The sequence below is a fragment of the Mastomys coucha genome, chromosome X, assembly GCF_008632895.1.
Source record: "Mastomys coucha isolate ucsf_1 chromosome X, UCSF_Mcou_1, whole genome shotgun sequence".
Taxonomy (NCBI): domain Eukaryota; kingdom Metazoa; phylum Chordata; class Mammalia; order Rodentia; family Muridae; genus Mastomys; species Mastomys coucha.
Window position 1 is genome coordinate 98,594,223 of NC_045030.1, and position 20,622 is coordinate 98,614,844.

General features: G+C 36.3%; 1 protein-coding gene and 1 long non-coding RNA gene across 2 annotated transcripts in view; one reads left to right on the forward strand and one right to left on the reverse strand.

Annotated features, from left to right (window-relative positions):
* LOC116087017 overlaps positions 1-7,998 on the reverse strand; it is a 48,085-nt gene extending 40,087 nt beyond the window's left edge. The window contains exon 1 of the long non-coding RNA XR_004117223.1: positions 7,580-7,998. This is a non-coding gene — a long non-coding RNA (uncharacterized LOC116087017). The remainder of the gene's footprint in view (positions 1-7,579) is intronic.
* The window catches only part of Ar (androgen receptor), a 188,992-nt gene that overhangs the window by 93,015 nt on the left and 75,355 nt on the right, over positions 1-20,622 (forward strand). Inside the window, exon 4 of the mRNA XM_031368495.1 lies at positions 9,522-9,673. Coding sequence (XP_031224355.1) covers positions 9,522-9,673 — 152 coding nt within the window. The remainder of the gene's footprint in view (positions 1-9,521; positions 9,674-20,622) is intronic.

The window sequence follows — 20,622 nt, forward strand, 5'->3', positions numbered from 1 at the left end:
TGTGTGAAGATCAGACAAGGATCAGGAGGACTTGAATAAGGCAGTTACAGTTATTTTGAAGACAAAACTACGTGCATGTGGTGACCATTTAGACTGCAAAATTAACAGATATTAGTCACTGATCGGCTGATAGGAATGGTGGCGGCAGGTGGGATGCATCAAGGAAGTGTAGTACAATAAGTCCAAAATGACTCAAAGTTTCTGTGTTGAGTCACCGCAGAATCTGATACACACTGTAAGAGACTGTAGCCTAATGGTTACCTTCGGAGTCAGAAAGGACTTGAGTTCAAAGTGTAGGGCAACCACTTACTGCTTATGTGTCTTAAGCAGAACCATTAAGGCGCTGTACCCCCAACATTTCCTTCTGTAAAATGAGAATGATGATACATACCTCACTGAATTGTTCTAAAGATCCAATGAAGTTAAACTTTTACTTCCAGCTGGGTCGGACAGGTACCTAGTAACCGTCAGGTGTTCCTAGTCTTACTATTTATTATAATATATCCTGGAGTGAAATGGGGTCAGGGATTTTTAATTATTGTCAGTAAGCCCTCTTCCCACAATAAAAATGAGGCTATTACTTGGGGAACAGGGTGATTTCCCCACTTTACAGTTAATAGCTGTCCTTGTTGTGTTGGAGTGTAAGAGATCAAAGTAAGTTCTGTTCTGTTGTGGGTCATTGATACAATAGACCTATTTTTCTAGCTCCTGTACGTTCTTTGAGCCAATTTGAAGTGTCTAACCTTGGCTTCCTGGTTTCAAATCAAGATTCAAATCTAATCAGTATTTCACTGTTACCAAATTTGTTTTGTTCACATGGTGCTATCTATCTTCCTTTGAGTTTCAGTGGCACAGAGACACTTGACTAAAAATAAAATCACATTTCTTATGCCAAATTATGTGTCTTTTCCCAGCCTCAGACAATGTCACAACAGGGCTTTAAAGGTAGAATGTTTTCCTAGTGTCTTCAACTGGCTGTTGCTTTTCAGCCTTAACTAGTAGTATCCAGCATAGCAGGCAGTGGAATTACTGTACAACTCACTATACAGTATGAGATTCTCTAAACTATTGTCAAGGGGAAGTTGGAGTGAGGTGGTAAAAACAGGTAAAAGTAACAACTTTAGAGGGGGGAGGGTATGCCAGGCTTTTTCCCATGCATTGGCTGATGTACTTATCACAATAACCTCCCAAGCTTGGAATATTGTGCTCCTCATTTTATAGTTAAAGAAACTGACTATACGACTAGTGATGAGCAACAGTGGCTTTCAGGCTCAGAACTCTCTGTTCCTTGGAGTCTTTGCTTTTCCTCTCTTTCAATGCTACTCCAATGTACTAGAATATGTGTTTCCTTTGAGCTTCATTTACCTCATCTGTGAATTTCGGGTCTGAGGGCACTTACTGCCACTCAAAGAAAAATGTTACAGACTAGACTGAAGAGAGGGGTCAAAGACATATGTACCTTTGGAACCTTATATTTTGTATCTGATACATACTAGATAACTCAATAAATGTTAAAGAAGTTCCAGCAAACTGGTAGTCCCATAGTGACTGACATCTGTCTTGGTAGCACTAGTATTGCGTAATGCTTTTAACATTTCATAAAGTTTTCTGGTATCTAACTGAGTGGCTGTATTATGTGGGTTGTCGTATAGATTTTTTTTTGGCAGGTTCCTTGTATCTCTTTCACATACAACCTAAATAAGATGACATGTCTTACTCTGCAACAGAATCCTAGGTTAGGAATTATAACAGCTGAATCAGAGTGTCAGGCCTGTTTATTCTCATCAATTATCTGTCCCTCTCAGGGCACAAAAGTTTACAGTGAATGTACAAGGAGACAAACAAGGCTAGTACCAGATATTTCTGGACATTAAAGCATTTGGGTAACTGGGAAAAATAGACACCAAACCTCACAGAAGTTATATTCTGAAATCAGAATAAAGGGATTGATTAATTTAAGGAAGCTCCTATATGAGTTTAATGTGTGGCCAAGAGTAAGAAACATTGGACTAAGAGACTTTTAATTACCATCCCACTGTGTTAGTTTATAGGACACAGTGCTATATAGTAAAATTAAAAAAATATTGGGATTTGGAGGAAAGTCTTACAAGGTTTGCTGCTGTAAGAAAACACCACAACCAAAAGCAATTTGGAGATGAAAAAATTATTTAGGATACACTTCCAGGAAACAGTCCATCAGTGAGTGAAGTCAGGGTAGGAACTCAAGTATAGCAGAAACTTGGAGGCAGGAACTGAAGCACAAGCTATGATAAAGTACAGGTTGCTGGCTTGTTCTCTAGGCTATCCTCAGCCTGCTTTCTTATGCACTCCAGAACCACCTGGCCAGGGGTAGCACCACGCACAATCAGCTGACCCTTCTTGAATCAATCACTAAGTTAAGAAAATGTCCCAACAGGCTTGTCTCGAGTTCAATATTACAGAAGCATTTCCAGTGTTTTCCTCTTCTCAAATAATTTTAGCCTATGTAAAGTTGATATTAAAACTAGCTAGCACAAAAACTATGAAATTGCTCTGCCATGTACTGGTTGTGAGATTTTGAAGACATTACCAAATGCTCTGGTACCTCTGGATCCCTGATTTTTAAAATAAACATATTCTGTGTACTCTATAGTAACAATTGTGAGAATTAAGCACTTTTGATGGTGCATTAGTACATAGCAAGCCCTCAGTAAATAGTCTTCTTATAACCCAAAATTAAAATCAAAGATGTGAGAAGCATTCTAGTCCAGGAAGATTTAACATGTAAGCCAAAATGAGGTGCTTTTTAAAAAAATGATTGATTGATTGCTCTGTGTTTCCTGTTTCATTGGCAATGTATTCCGGAAACAGAATATGGAAACAGATCTTGCCCTAAGACTTGATGACACTGCAGGAAACAAGCTGGTTAGTTCTTCCATGGCTGATTGGCTATGATGGCTTGAAAACTGTTGGGGAAAAATTGGCTCAATGAAGATAGCAGATGTGGTTTGGGAAATGCAAGGATATGACAATAATAAGCATTCATCTGTTCAGCTCCATTTCTAAGAGTAATAACAGGAGAAAAGGATAGATCTGTCAAATCGGCCAGACATTGATATAAAAGCCTTGCTATCACCATTTCAGCTATCTTGGTGTATTTTTCAGTGCTATAAGGTTTAGGAAAAATGGTTTAAGCACAAAGACAATATCTGATGTATAGTAGCAGGGGATGTTTTTATTCACCTTTGTATACTTATTAAAGTAGTATATACTTTTCAAGCTAAAGGTTTAATTGCAGTTTAAGACCATAGATACTGCCATCTGACCTCTAGATTCAACAATAAAATGCTCACCGTCATAAGTAATAGGGTTTAGAATATAGTAAGCACACCTCTCAGACTCAACCTGGCTCCTTGTACAGCATTTTTCTTGCAACAGTTTGCACTTTTGGAACCCCGATTGAGATTATGAAAACTCCTTGAGACTAAGCCCAGTCCACTTATTGTCTTTGCATACCCAGCATTTAGCAGAGTTGTCCTGTATAACATGAGTTACTGAATACAAAATTAATACATAATGTATGAATAAAGAATTGTATTGGCTCTTTCCTTTCATGAAATAGTTGTATGTATATGAATGAGTTGTATTCCATGTGCAATACAGTGTAATTTGGAAGATGAGAAATGAAGGATGATAGAATAAGAATATTTATATATCTACCCTTTCATAAAAATAAACAAAAAATTATAAGCAAAAGCTATGAGACTCAACACTTCCAGAACTCTAGAAATGAAACAAAAACAATATAAAGAAATTTATTCAAAAAGTTACCAAGTTATCTTGCTATGGTGGAAACAATTAGACATCAGTAATAGAGAAAAAACTGGGAAACTCCCAAATGAATTGCAATGAACAACAAAATCTTAAATAAATGTGGGATCAAAGGAGCACACACAGGTGAGATGAGATACTCTAAGACAGATGAAACTGAAAACGTATTGCACCAAAACTAAAAAGCTATACCTAAGAAAAGTTTCAAATTATTAGATGAACAATGAAAGTATAAGTTCCTTTAGAAAACATGTTTGATAAAACATGATTGATATTGTGATAGTGCATGCCAGAAAGATACGCTAAAGAGGAAAGACAGGAAAGTCATGAGTTCTAGGCTTGGTCTACCTCTTGGGCTGGTAATGTAGCTCAGTTGTAGAGCACTTGTCTACTATGTTTGAGGCCCTGTGATAAGTATTGGATGTTAATTGCTATTTTAAGCTTATTTATTTACTTTATATGAATGGGTATTTTGTCTGCAGGTATGCATATATGTCATATGCATGCCGGTGCCCAAGGAAACCCAAAGTGGACATCAGATCCCCTGGGACTAGAGTTACAGATGGTTGTGAGCCACCATGCAGGTGCTGGGACCTAAACCTTGATCCTCTGAAAGAGCTCCCAGTGCTCTTAATAGCTGACACATCTCTCTAATCCCTTAATTTAGATTTAAAAACATCAAGAACAAAACACTAGCAATCTGAGTCAACTGGTAGCTTAAAAATATTTCAAATGACAAAAAGGAATTTATCACCAACTCCTATTGAGCTCAATTTCACAAAAGAAATCTATTGATATGATGTACCTTATTAAGAGAAAAGATAGGACCCTAGGGATGTAATTCAGTGGAGGAGTTCTTACTTAGCATGTACAGGACCCAATGTTTAACCTCTAGTACTGACAACAAAACAAACAAAAATAATAAAAAGATAACAATACCAGAATTATGTCAACAGATAAAGAAAAGAAAACATTTAGTTAAAGTTCAATACCACTTTTTGATTAAACAGTCTAAAAACTAGTCATATAAAATAACTTTCTTAACTTAATAGCTATCTTATGAAAACTACTAAGCTAAATCATACTTAGTAATCAGAGATTGAAATCTTCTGATCTAAATCAGAAACAATGCAAAAATGACTGTATTCACCATTATATTAGAGATTCTAACCATAGTAATTAGGCAAGAAAAACAAGTAAAAAGCACCAAAATTAAAAAGAAAAAAGTAAAGTATCTTTAATCGAAGACAGTGTGATCATAGAGAGGCTAGTTTTGAGAAATCCACAGTGAACTATTAGAAATAGTACAAAGGAGTACAGTCAGGTTATAGAATTAAAGGCTGATGTGTAAAACCCAACTACATTTGTATATTCTGGAAAAGAATAATCTGGAATTTTTTTTTTAAAAAAGATCATTTACTATAAACAAAATAGCAGAAAATATGAATAATTTAACAAAAGAAGTACAAGGCTGGCCCACTTAAAAAAAAATCACAAAACATCATAGAAAGCAATATCTTATAGAAAAAAATAGAAATGAATGAGAAAATCACCCCATGTTCATGTATCAAAAGGTTAGTATTGTTGAGGTGTCAAGAATTCTTAAAGAATGAAGGAACACTCCAGCAAAATAGTGGCTTAGGAATGAGGAGAAAAATAATTTTAAAAGGATAGTTAACATGATCAAAACATAACATATGTAGGTATGTAAATATCACTGTGAAACTATTCCCTTGCACAATGTATATTAATGATAATTTTAAATTCCTAGCTGCTTTCTTAGCAGAAGTTCAAAACTAGTCCTGAAGTTCTTATTGAAATATAAGGATTCTAAAATGGACAAAACAATCTTCAGATTAAAAAATAAAGAAAATTCAAAATTCTGACTGGAAACCCTTACTTCAAAGCTTAAAATGAATGTTTAAGGAGAAAAAAAGAATTTAAGGAAAATGAGATGGAGAAAATTGAGATATGTTCTTGGCAAGATCTCTCTCTCTCTCTCTCTCTCTCTCTCTCATTAATAAAGAAACATTACTGAACCTAATAAGGAAAAATGCATTTCACCTTTGTTCCACAATCATTGAGGGGCTTGCTAAAATGAGGCCAACTTTCAAAGCATTTCAATACATTGGCAACAAAAATATTTGGGGACAAGAATGGAAAAAAGCAATTAAGAGAGGGAAGGAGGGAGGGAGGGAGGGAGGGAGAGGGAGGAAAGAGGTAGGGGAGGGAGAGAGGGAGGGAGGGAGAAATAGCAAAGTTCTAAAGGCCATGTGTCCAACTTTCTTCAAGGTGTACCTGGCATTTTCAGGCTGACAGCTTTTGGCAATCCACTTCTATTTAATTAGCTGTGCATCTTTAAGTAAGCATGTAAACTAGGGGAGTTGGGGAGGAAACATGATTCACTTGGTCTCAAAGCAAACTTTTGTGCTTGCATATAGAGTGTTATTTAGGAAGATATTAAAACTTTTCAGGTTCTTATTTAATTGTTTATTATTATAGCTATAATAATATATATGCCAATAAATATATAATATATATGGACATATAATAGCCATAATAATAAAAAATATATGCCTAATGATAAAATGAATGAATACTCACGTGCTCCCATTATAGAACCCACAGTGTTATTAACACCATTACACTAAGCCTGCTAGAATTCAAGATCTGTGATGGCATGAAACTTTGGTCAGCTATGTTCATTGCTACCTGACATGTGGTCGATGTGTCATGATGTTTCTTTCCTCTTCAGATCATCACCTCCAACAATACTTCAGAGCTTAACAATTGTCCTAAATTTGGGACCTATTATTCTCTTAAATTTTAACAACTTTTCACATATACTCCTTAACAATGTTATTGCTTTTTTTGAAATTTATACAACAAAATTAATTGCATCTTCTAATGAGTTAGGCCTGTTATTAGTATGTAAGATTTACCTATGAGGTTTTCAGTCAGTGTCCTTGACATTGATGGCTTGTATTTTGTCAAATAAATATGCCAAAATTCATTTCTCTTTTCTCCTATCAGTAGATATTTGGCATTTATGCTCCTATAAACAAAGCTACTATCAGCATTTATGCATGTGCTTCCTAGTCACATGTGCAAAAGTTTCACTGGAATATGATTCTGGGAAAAGAAACTGCAGCCAGAATTTTTGTTTTCATCTCTCAACGTTTAGCCCATGAGTCAGAACTACAGCAGCCCTTATTCACAGAAAGAGAGAGTCAGGAGTGCTGCTGCTGTCCATAATATTTTGAGAACTGAGTAGAAGAGAAAGAAGAAGGGGAAAAGGAGAGGAGAAATGTGTCTAGTGAAACCTGCATTTACTTGAGCCTTTAATCAAAGTGAGGTGTAGCTCATGAAGACTAGATTCTGAAAATCATCTTCATTAGTTTTGTTCTCCCCTATTTTCTTTTACTAATTTTTAAATACATATCTACTGTGCATTTGATTACATTATTTAAAGTACAATAACTGTAGTTTAAATTTTGATGTGGATAAAATTATATTTCTTTAACTTTGTGATGATAATACAATACCTTCCCTCCTAAGGAAATTGAAGTGTGCAGTATTATATTAACTGTAGATAGAATTTGCATCACACAGCTTTCAAATTTGCCTTGATTAAGTGACTCATTGAAGACCAACACTTTTCTTAGTCTTCTTTCAAAGAATAATTTACTTCTCTATTTTCTGTATTTTTCCATTTTGTTAACCTGACTTGTAATTTGTACCTAAAAATGTTATTAGTGTTGTCACTTACCTGTATGGACACTTGTATCTTTTATAAATGATCCTGTTGTTCATCTGCTTTCATCTATGTAGCAGTCAGAAACCATACTTTTTCCTTTGGTATTTTACTTGTCTTGCCTCTTGAGTTTCTGTTGTTGTGGATAGTGAGCTGCAAAAGGGAAAAAACATATACTAATTTTCTTCTGCTTCTTTCTGAACTAAAATTGGAGGCACAATCTTTACGAGAGGGAAGGATTTTACCCGAAACAATGAGTAGTGTTCTTTGCACTTGGCTGGCTTGTATATTTGAAATCGACTCCTTTCTTTTAAAACGTGTGGCTGTACTAGCCTTGGATTGGTTTAATTTTTAGTTATGACATGAAATGAAGGCTTTTGAAAAAGAATAGGGGCCACTATTTTACTGACTTTTCATATTTATAGAGCTAATATTTGAAATTCATTTCTTTTCTTTTCTTTCATTCTTTTTTTTTCCCACTCAGGTCTTGAAAGATTAGTATTCCTTTGCTTGTGTCTTGCCAGAAATGTTCATTTGGGTGGGAGGGAAAAGAACTGAAGACTTTTCTGGTTTCTAGGGACTATACTAAGCATGAAAATGAAGAGCCATTGGTAAAAAGCACATATGAATAGTGAGAAGATACTTGCAAGGGGAAAACTATATTGAATTTAGAAGGAGTTAAATGTAGCTTGGTATGAAATCATTTTAACCTTGTCTTTTCTTATTCTTCCTTGTTTCCTCTGGTCAATATTAATGAGAAAATAACCGTGTTTTGTTTGGTTGGGGGGACACAAGCACAAGAAGTAAACTCCAGTTCTAGCTCATTTTGTTCTTCCTTCATTGGTAGGGAAACACAGATAAATCATGAAGTTGTAGTTCTATGGATATGAGTGTGGACAATTGTCATCTTTGAGGCAGATTAATATAAGAGGTCACTTAAATTTTATTAATTTTTGACATAGGACATGGAACATAGACAAAATTTGATATTTGGTTAGCAAGAAACATATTCTATTTGGACAAATGAAGTCATTACTAAAAATAGATGGAGAACTAATATACGATGAGGAGTTTAGAATTGCTTTTCTATCTCTTTACTTTCATATCTACCTGAAAAGTGTAGGCACGGATCTTGGAACTAAGCACTTAAACTAGCATGATCCTCATCCAGGGAACCTAGAAGTCTTGTAAAGGTTTTGATAGCATCCCTCAAACTATTCAACAGTGCTGTGTATCATTTCTCAGGAAAAGTGTATGGTACAAGGATTCTATTACATTTTTGTTACAGAACAGGGAAAGGGATAAGCCCATGTGACACTGAGAGGCTCAAGAAGAAAACAAAGGAATTGATACAAAAGAACAATGAAAATTGGTATGATAATACTAGTTTATCCTTTACTTGTACATTAATATCAAGAGTAACTCATACATCTGATTTATGTTGTCACAGCAATAACTCAGTACTACCGGTGACAATATTTCTGTTTTACAGGTAAAATTCCAGGCTCCAAGAGCTAAAAATACATAAAATTCTTCTGGTATTTGATACAGATTGATCATAGGCCTCTCTTTGGAAGAGTTAGGTTCATGCCTTTTAATGGCTATATATGTTGTCATTAATGCATCACATTAAGTTGATACCTTAACCTCAGGTTTCCAGCCATCTTCCTTCTCTTACAAATGCAGAGCCCATGAGATTGGCTACTCCCTCAGAACTTGTTTAATTCCTTGGCAGGATTCAAAGTGTCCCGCCAGTACCATGGGAAACCTTATAAACAACCCGCTCTGAGAAGGTCTCAGAAGAGTTCAGCTTCACACTGATTCACTTGAGCAATCCATAGAATAATCACTTAGACATATGTACAGTTTCTCAGAAGATCATAGAGTTCTGATCGATGTCTGCCACCCACTGACATATGCTGTTTTGTTTTGTGTGTGTTTGTGTGTGTCTTTTCAGTTTGGACAGTACCAGGGACCACGTTTTACCCATCGACTATTACTTTCCACCCCAGAAGACCTGCCTGATCTGTGGAGATGAAGCTTCTGGCTGTCATTACGGAGCTCTCACTTGTGGCAGCTGCAAGGTCTTCTTCAAAAGAGCTGCTGAAGGTAAACAGTCTTACCTACTTCCTGATATTTTCCCCTTCTCTTTTGTCTCCCAGAGAAAGACAGTGACCTTCCAGGGCCCTCTGATAAACCCAGAGTCTGAGTCATCAGCAAGGGCCCTCTCATTGTACACGTAAGATCAAAGAAGCACATGGTTGTATTTGCTGAGCTGTGTTGGTTGCCCTGGTTGTACAAGCAATGACGGTGATGTAGGTGGTCCCAGCTGGTGCTTGGTGCTCGGTGGCTACTAGGAATGAAAGCAAAATTAATGATTTGAAAAATTAAATTTCCTTCCTGCTTGTTTTCAACTCTGCTTCCTAGTGAGAAAAAAAAAAACTTATCCTTATTACAGAGGTTAGAAGTGGAGAAACCCCAACTGAGTCTACAAGCTGTTTTCTGTAGAGAATATGAGACTGTTCCTTAGCAAAAGCTTCCTGGCTTTAACCCCAGAAAAGGAAGTGTTCTCACTGTTCAGCAGACCATCAGTGTCTGCACCTGCTCCTTCCCGCTTGCTGCCTCCTTGGGACCTCTCTTTGCCATAAGAACTCCAAGGTAGGGAAGAACTCAGAGAGAAGCATCAGAGGAATGCCTTCAGGGCATGACAGTTGCTTCAGAATCCCATCGTAACTTGCATTTTGGATCCAGCTAAGTGGGATGAAGCCTTTACTTGTTATCTGCAATAATTAGGATGTTTCTAACCTACATAAACTAGCAGAAACTCCCACTCCAGGCCTTTAATGTAGTCTAGTGATCCCTCCCTTCATAATCATGGGGTGGGGGCGGGACCTTAAACCTTTATTCATACACTCTACTACCTTCCCTTAGTCTGGTGCTCCTTTCTCAAAGTGACACTGGAAAACTGCCCCTACAAGGTCACTGTGGCTGCAGACTCATTTTTAAATATTACTTTGCAACCCTGCCCTGGTCTCTGGCTTCCCACAAAGAGGGAGCTTCCTGCCAGTGAGGTTTTCCTTCTTTCTACCTGGTCAGGAAGAGTTTAAGTCAGAACCAAAACAGACAGCCCTTTCTCATGCAAAAGAGGCATTCAGAAAAGTATATTTCCTGAGAAATATAATCAGCACAACAGAAACACAAAGGAATACTTTGCAACAAGAAAAAGAGTGTGAAGTAGGTACTCTTACACTGCTGTCCTCATTGACAGCCAATCTAATCATGATTTTAATGTCAGCATTTTAGTAGGTGTGAGAAATACATTCAAAACACAAAGCTACCCTTTTCTTTTCTTCCAGTTTCCCAAGGTATGAGGAGGCAACAGGCACTTTGTATTACTGACAAGGAGCTACATGTTTCAGCTTTACTCTCCAATGGCCCATTTGTGGCTGCCCATAGTAGACTAGCATGCTATCCAAGGCCCTAGGGCATAAGCCTAGACCTTTAGAAAAAGTCTTAAAGCAGTACCTTCCTTTCTTAGCAGTTTTTATGAAAGAACTATCAGGAAAGGAAGTGAAAATATGTTCCAAGGACTTCAGATCACCCCAGCTTCTCCAATGCACCTCCCTTGCTTCCTAACACCCTGTCCCAGGTAATCCTGTTCTCACAGCACGGAGAGAAGCAGGGTAGCATTCTAAAGCTAATCCAAACCACCAGGCTCCACCTTACACTAGTAGCCATACCAGAAGGAGATGAGTTCAAGTGAGCACATTAGACCATCACCTTTGGATGGTAGAAATCTAGGTGACTAAATAGTGGCTTTTAGAAAACTAGAGAAGTTATCCCCCATGTTTTAAAAGGGAAGACTTTTCAGCCATAGTATGCTATCCTACGACACTTTTCTAGAGAACCTAAAACTAAAAGAAGAAAGAAGGCAGAAGGACAGCTACCAGGGCTGCATGGAAGCATCTCTACCATCTAGACTATTTGACAACAGAGCATACAAGGAATGTGAGCTCCAGGGGATCATTCAGTATTCAGAACACAGAAATCCAGCAAGGTGTACACATGGTTCAGACCCTAGAGTCTTTTAGGTTCCTGAAACTCAATAATACTTTATTTAAGAAAATCAAGGTCACCAAAGGGTATTTATTTTGTTTTAAACATTATCATACAGGTTTATTTCACAGTTTTTTCATAACACAAATTAAAGATAGTTCAATTGCTTAAAGACTGTGGTTTGCACAGCAGAAGTTTATACATGAGAGAACACCCTGACTAAAGAATACGCTCTATGTAAAAATTCAACATGGAGCAAACTAGCTACTTTATTTTAATTTTATCTCATTTTGTATATATATATATATATATATATATATATATACACATATATATGTATATATATGTATATATGCATATATATGTATATATGTACACATGTATACATATATGCACACACATACATATGCATATATGCACATGTGCACATATGCATAAATACATGTCTATGAGTCCATTTAGTGTTGGTCATAAGTATATATATTTAAGTATAATTTATATATAAGTATATATATATGTATATATATGCATACATATATATGTATATATATTTAAGTATAATATATATGTGTGTATATATATGCATATATATGTATATATATGCATACATGTATATATGTACACATGTATACATTTATGTACACACATACATATGCATAAATACATGTATATGAGTCCATTTAGTGTTGGTCATAAGTATATATATTTAAGAATGACCACTTGGTAGCACAAGCCTTTAATCCTAATACTTGTGACACCAAGTTTGAGGCCAGCCTGACTTACACAGTGAGTGCTGGAACAGCCAGAGCAGCTATGTAGAGACTGTCTCAAAAGTACCTGCTAATTTCTTTCAAATTTATGAACTCTTCCTCTTGAATTATTATTGGTATTTACATACATAAACATAAACATACACATATACATATATAGATGTGTATATATAAATACAACCTGTTGAGTTCAATTAGTGTTGCTTACTTGTATATGTGTTTACAGGTAACTCCATAAAACTGAATAACCAACCAGGAAACTTGTCTCAGAGAAAAACAAAAATGTTACTATTGTACATTTGAGGGAATTTTTCCGTACTTGTCATTATTTTCATTCACAGTCTTGACAGCTGAGGTTTTGTTTGTTTTTTTGTTTTTTTCAGTTTTTCAAGACAGAGTTTCTCTGTGTAACCCTGGCTGTCCTGGAACTCACTCTGTAGACCAGGCTGGCCTTGAACTCAGAAATCCACCTGCCTCTGCCTCCCAAGTGCTGAGATTAAAGGCGTGTGCCACCACTTGCCTTCAGTATCTGGGAGGCAGCCAAGGGCAATGACAATAGCCTATATTATTTATTCAACTTTTCTGACCAACACATGAAAGAAGGGTTCCCATGCTACACTGAGGATTTTGTTAGATAATCTGTAGTACCTCTGGATGTCTTACAAAGCCATAGGAAATAAACAATCTCAGCTGTTTGGTTACTTTGGAATGTGGGCCCTAGGTTTCAATTTTCAGTCTTTTGAGAGATATAGAAAGATATTTTAGGAGCAAACAAATTAAGACAAAAAGTTATTACTATCACAACACTCAGGAAGCAGAGGTTAGTGTATTTGCAATTTTAGGGCCAGATTGACCTACATAATGAGTTCTAGGCCAGCCAAGAATACCTAGTGAGGCACCTTATAAAACAAATAATAATTAATACTAATATTACTACTAATAATAATAACAATAATATACTATTGCTGGTATTTCTTCTCTTCGCTGTAAAAGATAGATGGTTTGGGTTTACTACCACCATTAACTCTACTTGAAAGCAAACTATATTATTACTCACAAAAAGCATATATTGATTTTTTAAATATTTTAATATGTATCTATACTGCCTATTTGAACATGTTGAAATTTGGAATTTTACATGACATAGAGAGAGTATAGTCACAAATATTTCTCTTCCTCTCTTCCTCATTCATTGTCAGTTAAATCTGACTGAGTATTTAGCACATTGACTGACACATTATACACATTTGTCAAAGATCTCTGGCTTGGGCACAGGTACAAGACTTAAAAGCCTGGCATGTCAGACAAAAATTCATTTCTAGCTTTGGTGGTTTATAAAGCTGTCACTGGTAGGGGGCTCTGCACAGAGTTGATTGTAATCTGGCCAGGTTTTCTTGTTGGAAAGGAAAAGAAGAGATAGCCCCACAGCTTCTTGCAGCTGTTACTACTGAAGGGTAAGTGAGATTTGGGCTGAGCAGGAAAAGCTCTGTATATTCTTGAAAGCAGAATATGCCCTGGAGGTAAAATCATTCATTTGGAAAAGAGTGAAATGGTGGTCATGTGGATGTGAAGGTGGAAATGGATATGTATGGGAATGGGCAATGAGTTTGAAGTAGGTGGAAGAGAACTTGTATTTGTAGATGGGTAAGGTAACTGGGAAAGTGACAGGGGAGGAATGGTGAACACTATCTTAAAAGACCAGGAAATCAAAGAAAGGTGGTGCCTTTATATTGCTTCAAAACACTTAGTTGGTTAGACTTAGATAAGAAATTTCCCTCTTTAGGCTTTAGTTTTCTGTTTGTAGAATAGATATATTTTATAAATGTCCTTCCAGCAGCTGGAGAGAAGATGGTTTAAGTGATATGAGAAAGGATTCCTTTTGCCAAAAACATGAGTTCAGTTCTCAGCATACATGTATAGTGGCCCACTACTGCCTGTAACTCTGGTCTCAGGAGATCTGGAAGGTTCCAGAACCTTCTTCTTGACTCCCTGATTACCTTCACTTACCTATAACTACTTTCTGCCCACCCACACACATATACATACACATAAGTAAAAATAAAATCAGGTTTTCAATGAATAAATGTCTTCCCAGCTTAGAATTTTGTGACAATTCTATAATTTATAAACATCACTATTGTTTCAGCAAACACAGATGCATTTTATACCTGTATGTGCTTGGAGTTTGACTTCGTAGCACATGGTAAATGCTAGACCTGGATCAATAAAAACTCAATCTTCAAACAGGGCCAGAAAAATCTGAGAGTGCATGTGGAAAGGCTGGGTTAACATCGAGGACTGAGATTCTCTTTGTGACCACGGATGACTAACTTCCTTTCTTTTCCATTTGCTCATGTGGAAAATCAGGATATGAATCCCCATCTCTATTATCATGTTTCAAAGAGGGTTAATTAATTCATTATGCACATTATGCACTTGAGAATTTACTATTTTTCAGACATTTTCTAGTAAAACATTTGAGACTGCACATCCATTTGTTTTGTACACATGGTGCACTGTTTGGTACACATCATAAAATTGAAACTGTAGTTTACATTCTGAACTCAAAGAATTACACCATCCTCACTGATGTTTACAATAGATCCCAATTTAGTTTCCTTGGCAAATTTTATATAAGTATGGCTTTGATTTTCTCTCCCACCCCAGGTTTTTGTGAGGGAAGAAATATAAGTGAACCTTTATTGAACTCATTCTGTCCTTTAAATCCACTTTCCCACCTCAACTCATGTGGAATTGAATGTTACCTCATTTGGAGTTTTACAGCAAATTTTTGGTGTATGATAGTGTCCACTTCACTCCCTGACTCTTTAAGTCATGTTTTTAAGTCATGTTTCCCAGCTAAATTAATTCAACTAGAAACATCAGCTTGGAGATTCAACAAAGACTTGATCAGGTATTTTGGCCCCAGAAGGTGACTGATCCTGGCTTTGTGAGTCCCAGAGATCATCCTATAAAGCTCTGATCATCTTTTTATCCCTATTTTTCTTAAATGTTACTGCCAGAATAGTTTCTAGATGAGAGGCAGATAAACTTTTTCTATAAAAGGACAGGTAATAAATGTTTTAAGCCATGCAGGTAACCTGGCTTCCATCTCAACTCTTCAGCCTTGCCTTTGTAGACCGTCTAAAAACTAATGGCTAGAGCTGGATTCCAATAAAAGTTTATGGGCACTAAAATTTGAACTTCACTTAATTTTCACATGCCATTAAGTATTATTTTTCTTTTGGTGTTGTAAACCCATAAAAAAGAGAGAGAGAAAAATTTTCAACTCTTACCCTCACAAAGACAGGTGATACCCTAGATTTGGCCTGTGGGAGGCAGTTTGTTGACTTTTGGTTCAGGTGGTCTCTCATGTACTTGCAAATGTGTGTAATAAATTTTACTCATCTCTAGCCTCCTGATACCTATGTAACAATCTAGAGTACATCACTGTTACAAATTATTCCCAGTTGTTGAAGTTTTATAGAATACCTAGTATAGTGTCTTCTTGTGCTTTATTATTAAACAGGAGAAAAAAATAAGTTTAGAAATACTAGAAGGGGATTTTTTAATGAGATATTATATCACTCAATCTTAAAAGATCCTCAGAGGGAAAACTTTAAAAAAATTTTACATGTTTGTATAAACTTTATAACCTTTTAGATAATTATGACATACACACACACACATATATATATATGTCTGTATGTATATATATATACATATATACATATATACATATATATATACATATTATACACACACATACACACACACACACACACACGTATATATAATATGTTTTGCAGTATATACCCAAAAATGGTACATAGAAAAGGCTTTGAGAAATATCTGGTACCAAATATCATGTTTAAAAATCTGACAGAAGTAAAGCTTGAGTGGCCATCTGAGTTATGGAGCTGTCATGTATTACTCCAGGATGCCCTGACTTTACAAGTCTTCTAACTTAATTTTGATTTTCCTATTAATAAGATTAACTATAGACTTATTGAATAAATAATTTTGCTGTGTTACTTACTTTGATTGGTTCCCAATAAGTCTCTGTTAATGCCAAATTCGTGACCCATGCAAAGAATTTGCCTGTGGATGCTTAGTTATAGATTGCTCATTTTAAACAGTTATTAGCAAGAAATTGCCCACAGCACTTATACCATTAATTAAATAACTGTAGTGTTTAGATTTAATTTGCTACTTGTAAGATTTCTTGTATCTATTACCTCTTTCTCTCATATCTAACTGATTTCTCAGTCCTCTGTCAGAAACACTTATGTGCTTATGAGTATGCTGTAGACAGAAGCTTATTCAATGCCTCAGGAGAATCTCCTCCTGGTGATTGTCAAATATCATGGGGTTCTTTTCATAGTTTGTTTCCACTGCAAAGTAAGAGTCTCTTCAGACATAGTAGTTATGTCTGTCTTCTTTGAGATCTCGTTCCATAACAAGAAACATAGATAACCGACCTCTGCAAGAAGTCATCATGACTTCATGATAATGAATATGTGTGAACATTTTGAAACCTATTATTTGGGTGTTCATGTTCCCTCTCTGTCCATTCTTAGAAATGTAACTGTTCTGAGCCTACCAGAGAGAGCCATGAGCTTTGATAACCAAAAACTCTATGAAAAAAAAGAACTAAAGTTAAGGAATTGATAACCCAGGTATGGTGGTGGCTCATGCCTGTGATCTCAGTTTTCCAGATGGCAGAGGCAGGAAAGTTGTCCCAAGTTGAAGCAGCCAAGTGTACATTACATTGTAAGTTTCAGATCGACCTAACCTATATAGCAAAATACTAACTAGAAAACTGGGAAGAGCAAACAAATCTTTCTGAAGGAGACAAGGCATAGGTTTCTTACTCCTTTCATTTCTATCTGTGCTGTGATTATTAATGCCCTCTAGTAAATTCATAACACCTCCTGGCTAAACTAGTATCTGTCTCTATGGAACACCTCATAAGAGTAGACCTAGTTCTAAATCTACTCAGGCATACAGTCAGTGTTGCCAAATACTTATTGCATATAAGTGAAAGGCTCAATGCAAACCACAAAGGCTGTTTTCCTCATTTGAGGAGCTGAAGTTTGAATTTTGGTCTGTCTGGAGTTAAATCAGCATTCACTTTTACACTGCAAACCTTCCCCACAGTTATTTAAATATACTGAACCAATGAAGAAAGTAATGCCACCTCTAAAGAACAAGCCAAGCAGCAATGGGAAGGACCAAGTCAGTCTAGTAAAACTGAAAGAAGTGAGGAAAGACAAGAGTGTTGTAGAGAGAAAACAAAGAGCCACCAAGTGGTACAGGTATCACAGTGGATATTGCCTTCCTAAGAAAGTGCCCCAAACCTGAAACAGCTGGTATATCATCACCAATTCTCTTCATTAGAAGGGACATGTGGAGCATCATCTTTCTACCATCTCATACTCTTCAGAAGTCAGAGTTTCTGCTTCTTCTGAAACCAAGATGGGTAGATCTTAAGTCACTCTTATCAGGCAACCACAAAACAGGAAGCACAGTTTAACATCTGTGCTCATGTGAACTTTTAATCTTCATCACATAGCTAAGAGAAGAGCTCAGAGACAGGATGTATGTATATAATAGACACAGGGGTCCTTGGCTCTTCCCTCAGTGCTGTCACAGAAGAACATACTGCTGACTTTTCCATTGGGCTAGGCACAAAAGAAATCTATTTTCCTCCTAATTTATGTCAGGAAACACACAACATTCTATTTTAGGAAGCTAAAAAGAATAAAAAAGAAAATAAAGAAAGAAAACAGGGATTAAGTATTGATTTTTCTTTCTCAGACTTTTAAATTTTTATTCTTCTTTCCACTCTTGGACATCTCATTGTGTGAATGGACTTAGTTTTACTGTGTTATCTGGATGAGGAGGCTGGAAACTGGGCACCTCTAACCGTTTCTTAAATTAGACAAGCACATTCCTACAGATCACAAACAGGCTCAAGTTTGTTTGTTTGTTTGTCTGTTTGTTTTTTAAAAGAGAATTCATAACAGGTTTGTAGTACTTAGCATTACAGCAATTTTAAGTGCTTTCCTAGTAGATTTGAAGCAAGGGAACATAGAAATATAAGCAATCTAGTCAAACTGTTGAACTATATGTGGATGACAACACTAAGATCTACAAAGAGGAAGCGACTTTTTCCTAGTTCGTTTAACATCTAATTAATGGCATCAATGTTTCTTGACTGAGATGCTCTCTTGTCTCACAGCTGCTCAGCAGAAACATGAAGATTGTTACCTTGGAATGCCTAGGAACAATGAGAGGCAGCCTTGTAAGCACTCAGCACAACTTCTGGCTCCTAGAAGACATTTGGTCCCTGTTAACACCCTCTGCTTCAACCACATATGTTTTTTTTTTATTTATTCTTTGAGAATTTCATAAGTAGGTTTTGTTTAGATTCTTTCCCTTCCTCAACTCCTCCCAGATCTTTCTGCACAAATTCATGTTTTCTTTTTCTTAAACAAACAAAAACTATGGATCCCAATATGTGCTAGCCTAATCCATCATCTTTGTAAAGCACTTTCTGTAACTGTAGGTCTTCCTACATAACCAGAGAATGGGTGATTGATGATGGTCTATGGTAAGAGGGCTTTGTAAGATATCTCTTGAAGTGAGTGCCAATTTGTGCTAGATCTGTGTAGATGTGTGAACTTTTTAGGAAGATTTTTCAATGCTTTCATATGATTTTCAGGGGATGTAGAGCCCATGAAAGATTTCAGAATCCTGGTCTAGTTTTTGATAACGACTTTATGAACCCATAAGGGAGTATCTGAACAACAGTAACTTTCAACATTGTTCTTTGATGACTGATTTTTCCCCATGTTTATGTATTTAGATGTTGTTTCTACTGTAGTTAGGTATAGAAGGCACTAGTATAAGAGATACAAGAAGAGAACACAAACTATTTATTGGGTACTCAATACATTAGATGCTTTTCAGACAGCAAGCCTGTAGTGGTGTTAATTGCTCTCAATTACAGCTCAGGAAGCTAAGACACAGAAGAGTTTATTTGTCCAGAATCATATAGTTAATCACCGTGAACATAATGTACCACATAGTTATCATTACAATGGTGAGGTCAGTACTGTCCTAGAATTAAGTGCAAAATTATTTGAGATAATGAAAAAAAAAGTTATTTTGCCTGTAAAGTTTCAGAAGATGTCACAAGAGAGCTAACAATCTCAGTCCTTAAAATGATACACAAGGATTTTCCAGGTACAATGAGGTAGGAAAATAACCTTTCAAAAGGAGGGCAAAGTCTGAGCTAAGCTAATGTGTTATGTGAGGGCAAGGCTTGTTTGGGGGAATATTGAGGCTAGAGGTCATCCTGTGGAATCTCACCAGCTGCAGCAAGGTTCTTGAGAAGTTTTGCGTTGACCTTCTGTGCCTGGCTTCTTCCCCATAGCTGCCCCAGTTTAGTCTCTTGGCTTTGTGCAAACAGACTCCTATCTAGGTAGAGAAACAAAACGCAGTGTAAGACAACCAGATGGGGCTCTGGCTCTGCCACAAGCTTATGTGTGGTCATCAGGGTAACTTGTCTCTTTACATATCAAAACCCCCATATGATGCATAAATGGTTACACTGAATGTTTCTGAGTATTTTAACAGATATATATGTATATATATATGAATATCTATTCATATATATGAAACAATTGATTTTTAAAACAATGATTTTTAAGAATTATTTTTTTTAAATTTTTATAGCTATCTCATGTGTTTCTATGTCTACTGATACACTTTGCCTGAACCATGCTTGGGACCAGGCGGACGGAGGTCAAATTTTAGCTATAAAATAGAATAGATATATGACCTTGAAGAACTCACTTAATTTCTCTGTGCCTCTCTCAAGTCAATAATATCCCATGAGGCTTTATAAAGTATCAAATAATATATAATACAGTTTCTCTTTCCCAGTAAGTTTTGGTTCCTTCTTGTAGAATAAATATTAATCCTTGAGTTGCATACACTTAAGGTCTTCCTGGGCTAGACAGGAAACAAAGGTAGAGTGTGGTAACAGTGATAATCCTCCGGATAAAAGAAATAAAGGATGTATAAAATTCCCAGACAACTACTTATCTTTAGTATTGCTTAACTAGTGACCAGAAAAGCCACTAGCATTTGTAAGGGGAAGACTAAGGGTCAGTCTCCAACTCCCAGGCTGTTGACTTTAAGGTGTTTGTGCCTCACCTCCTC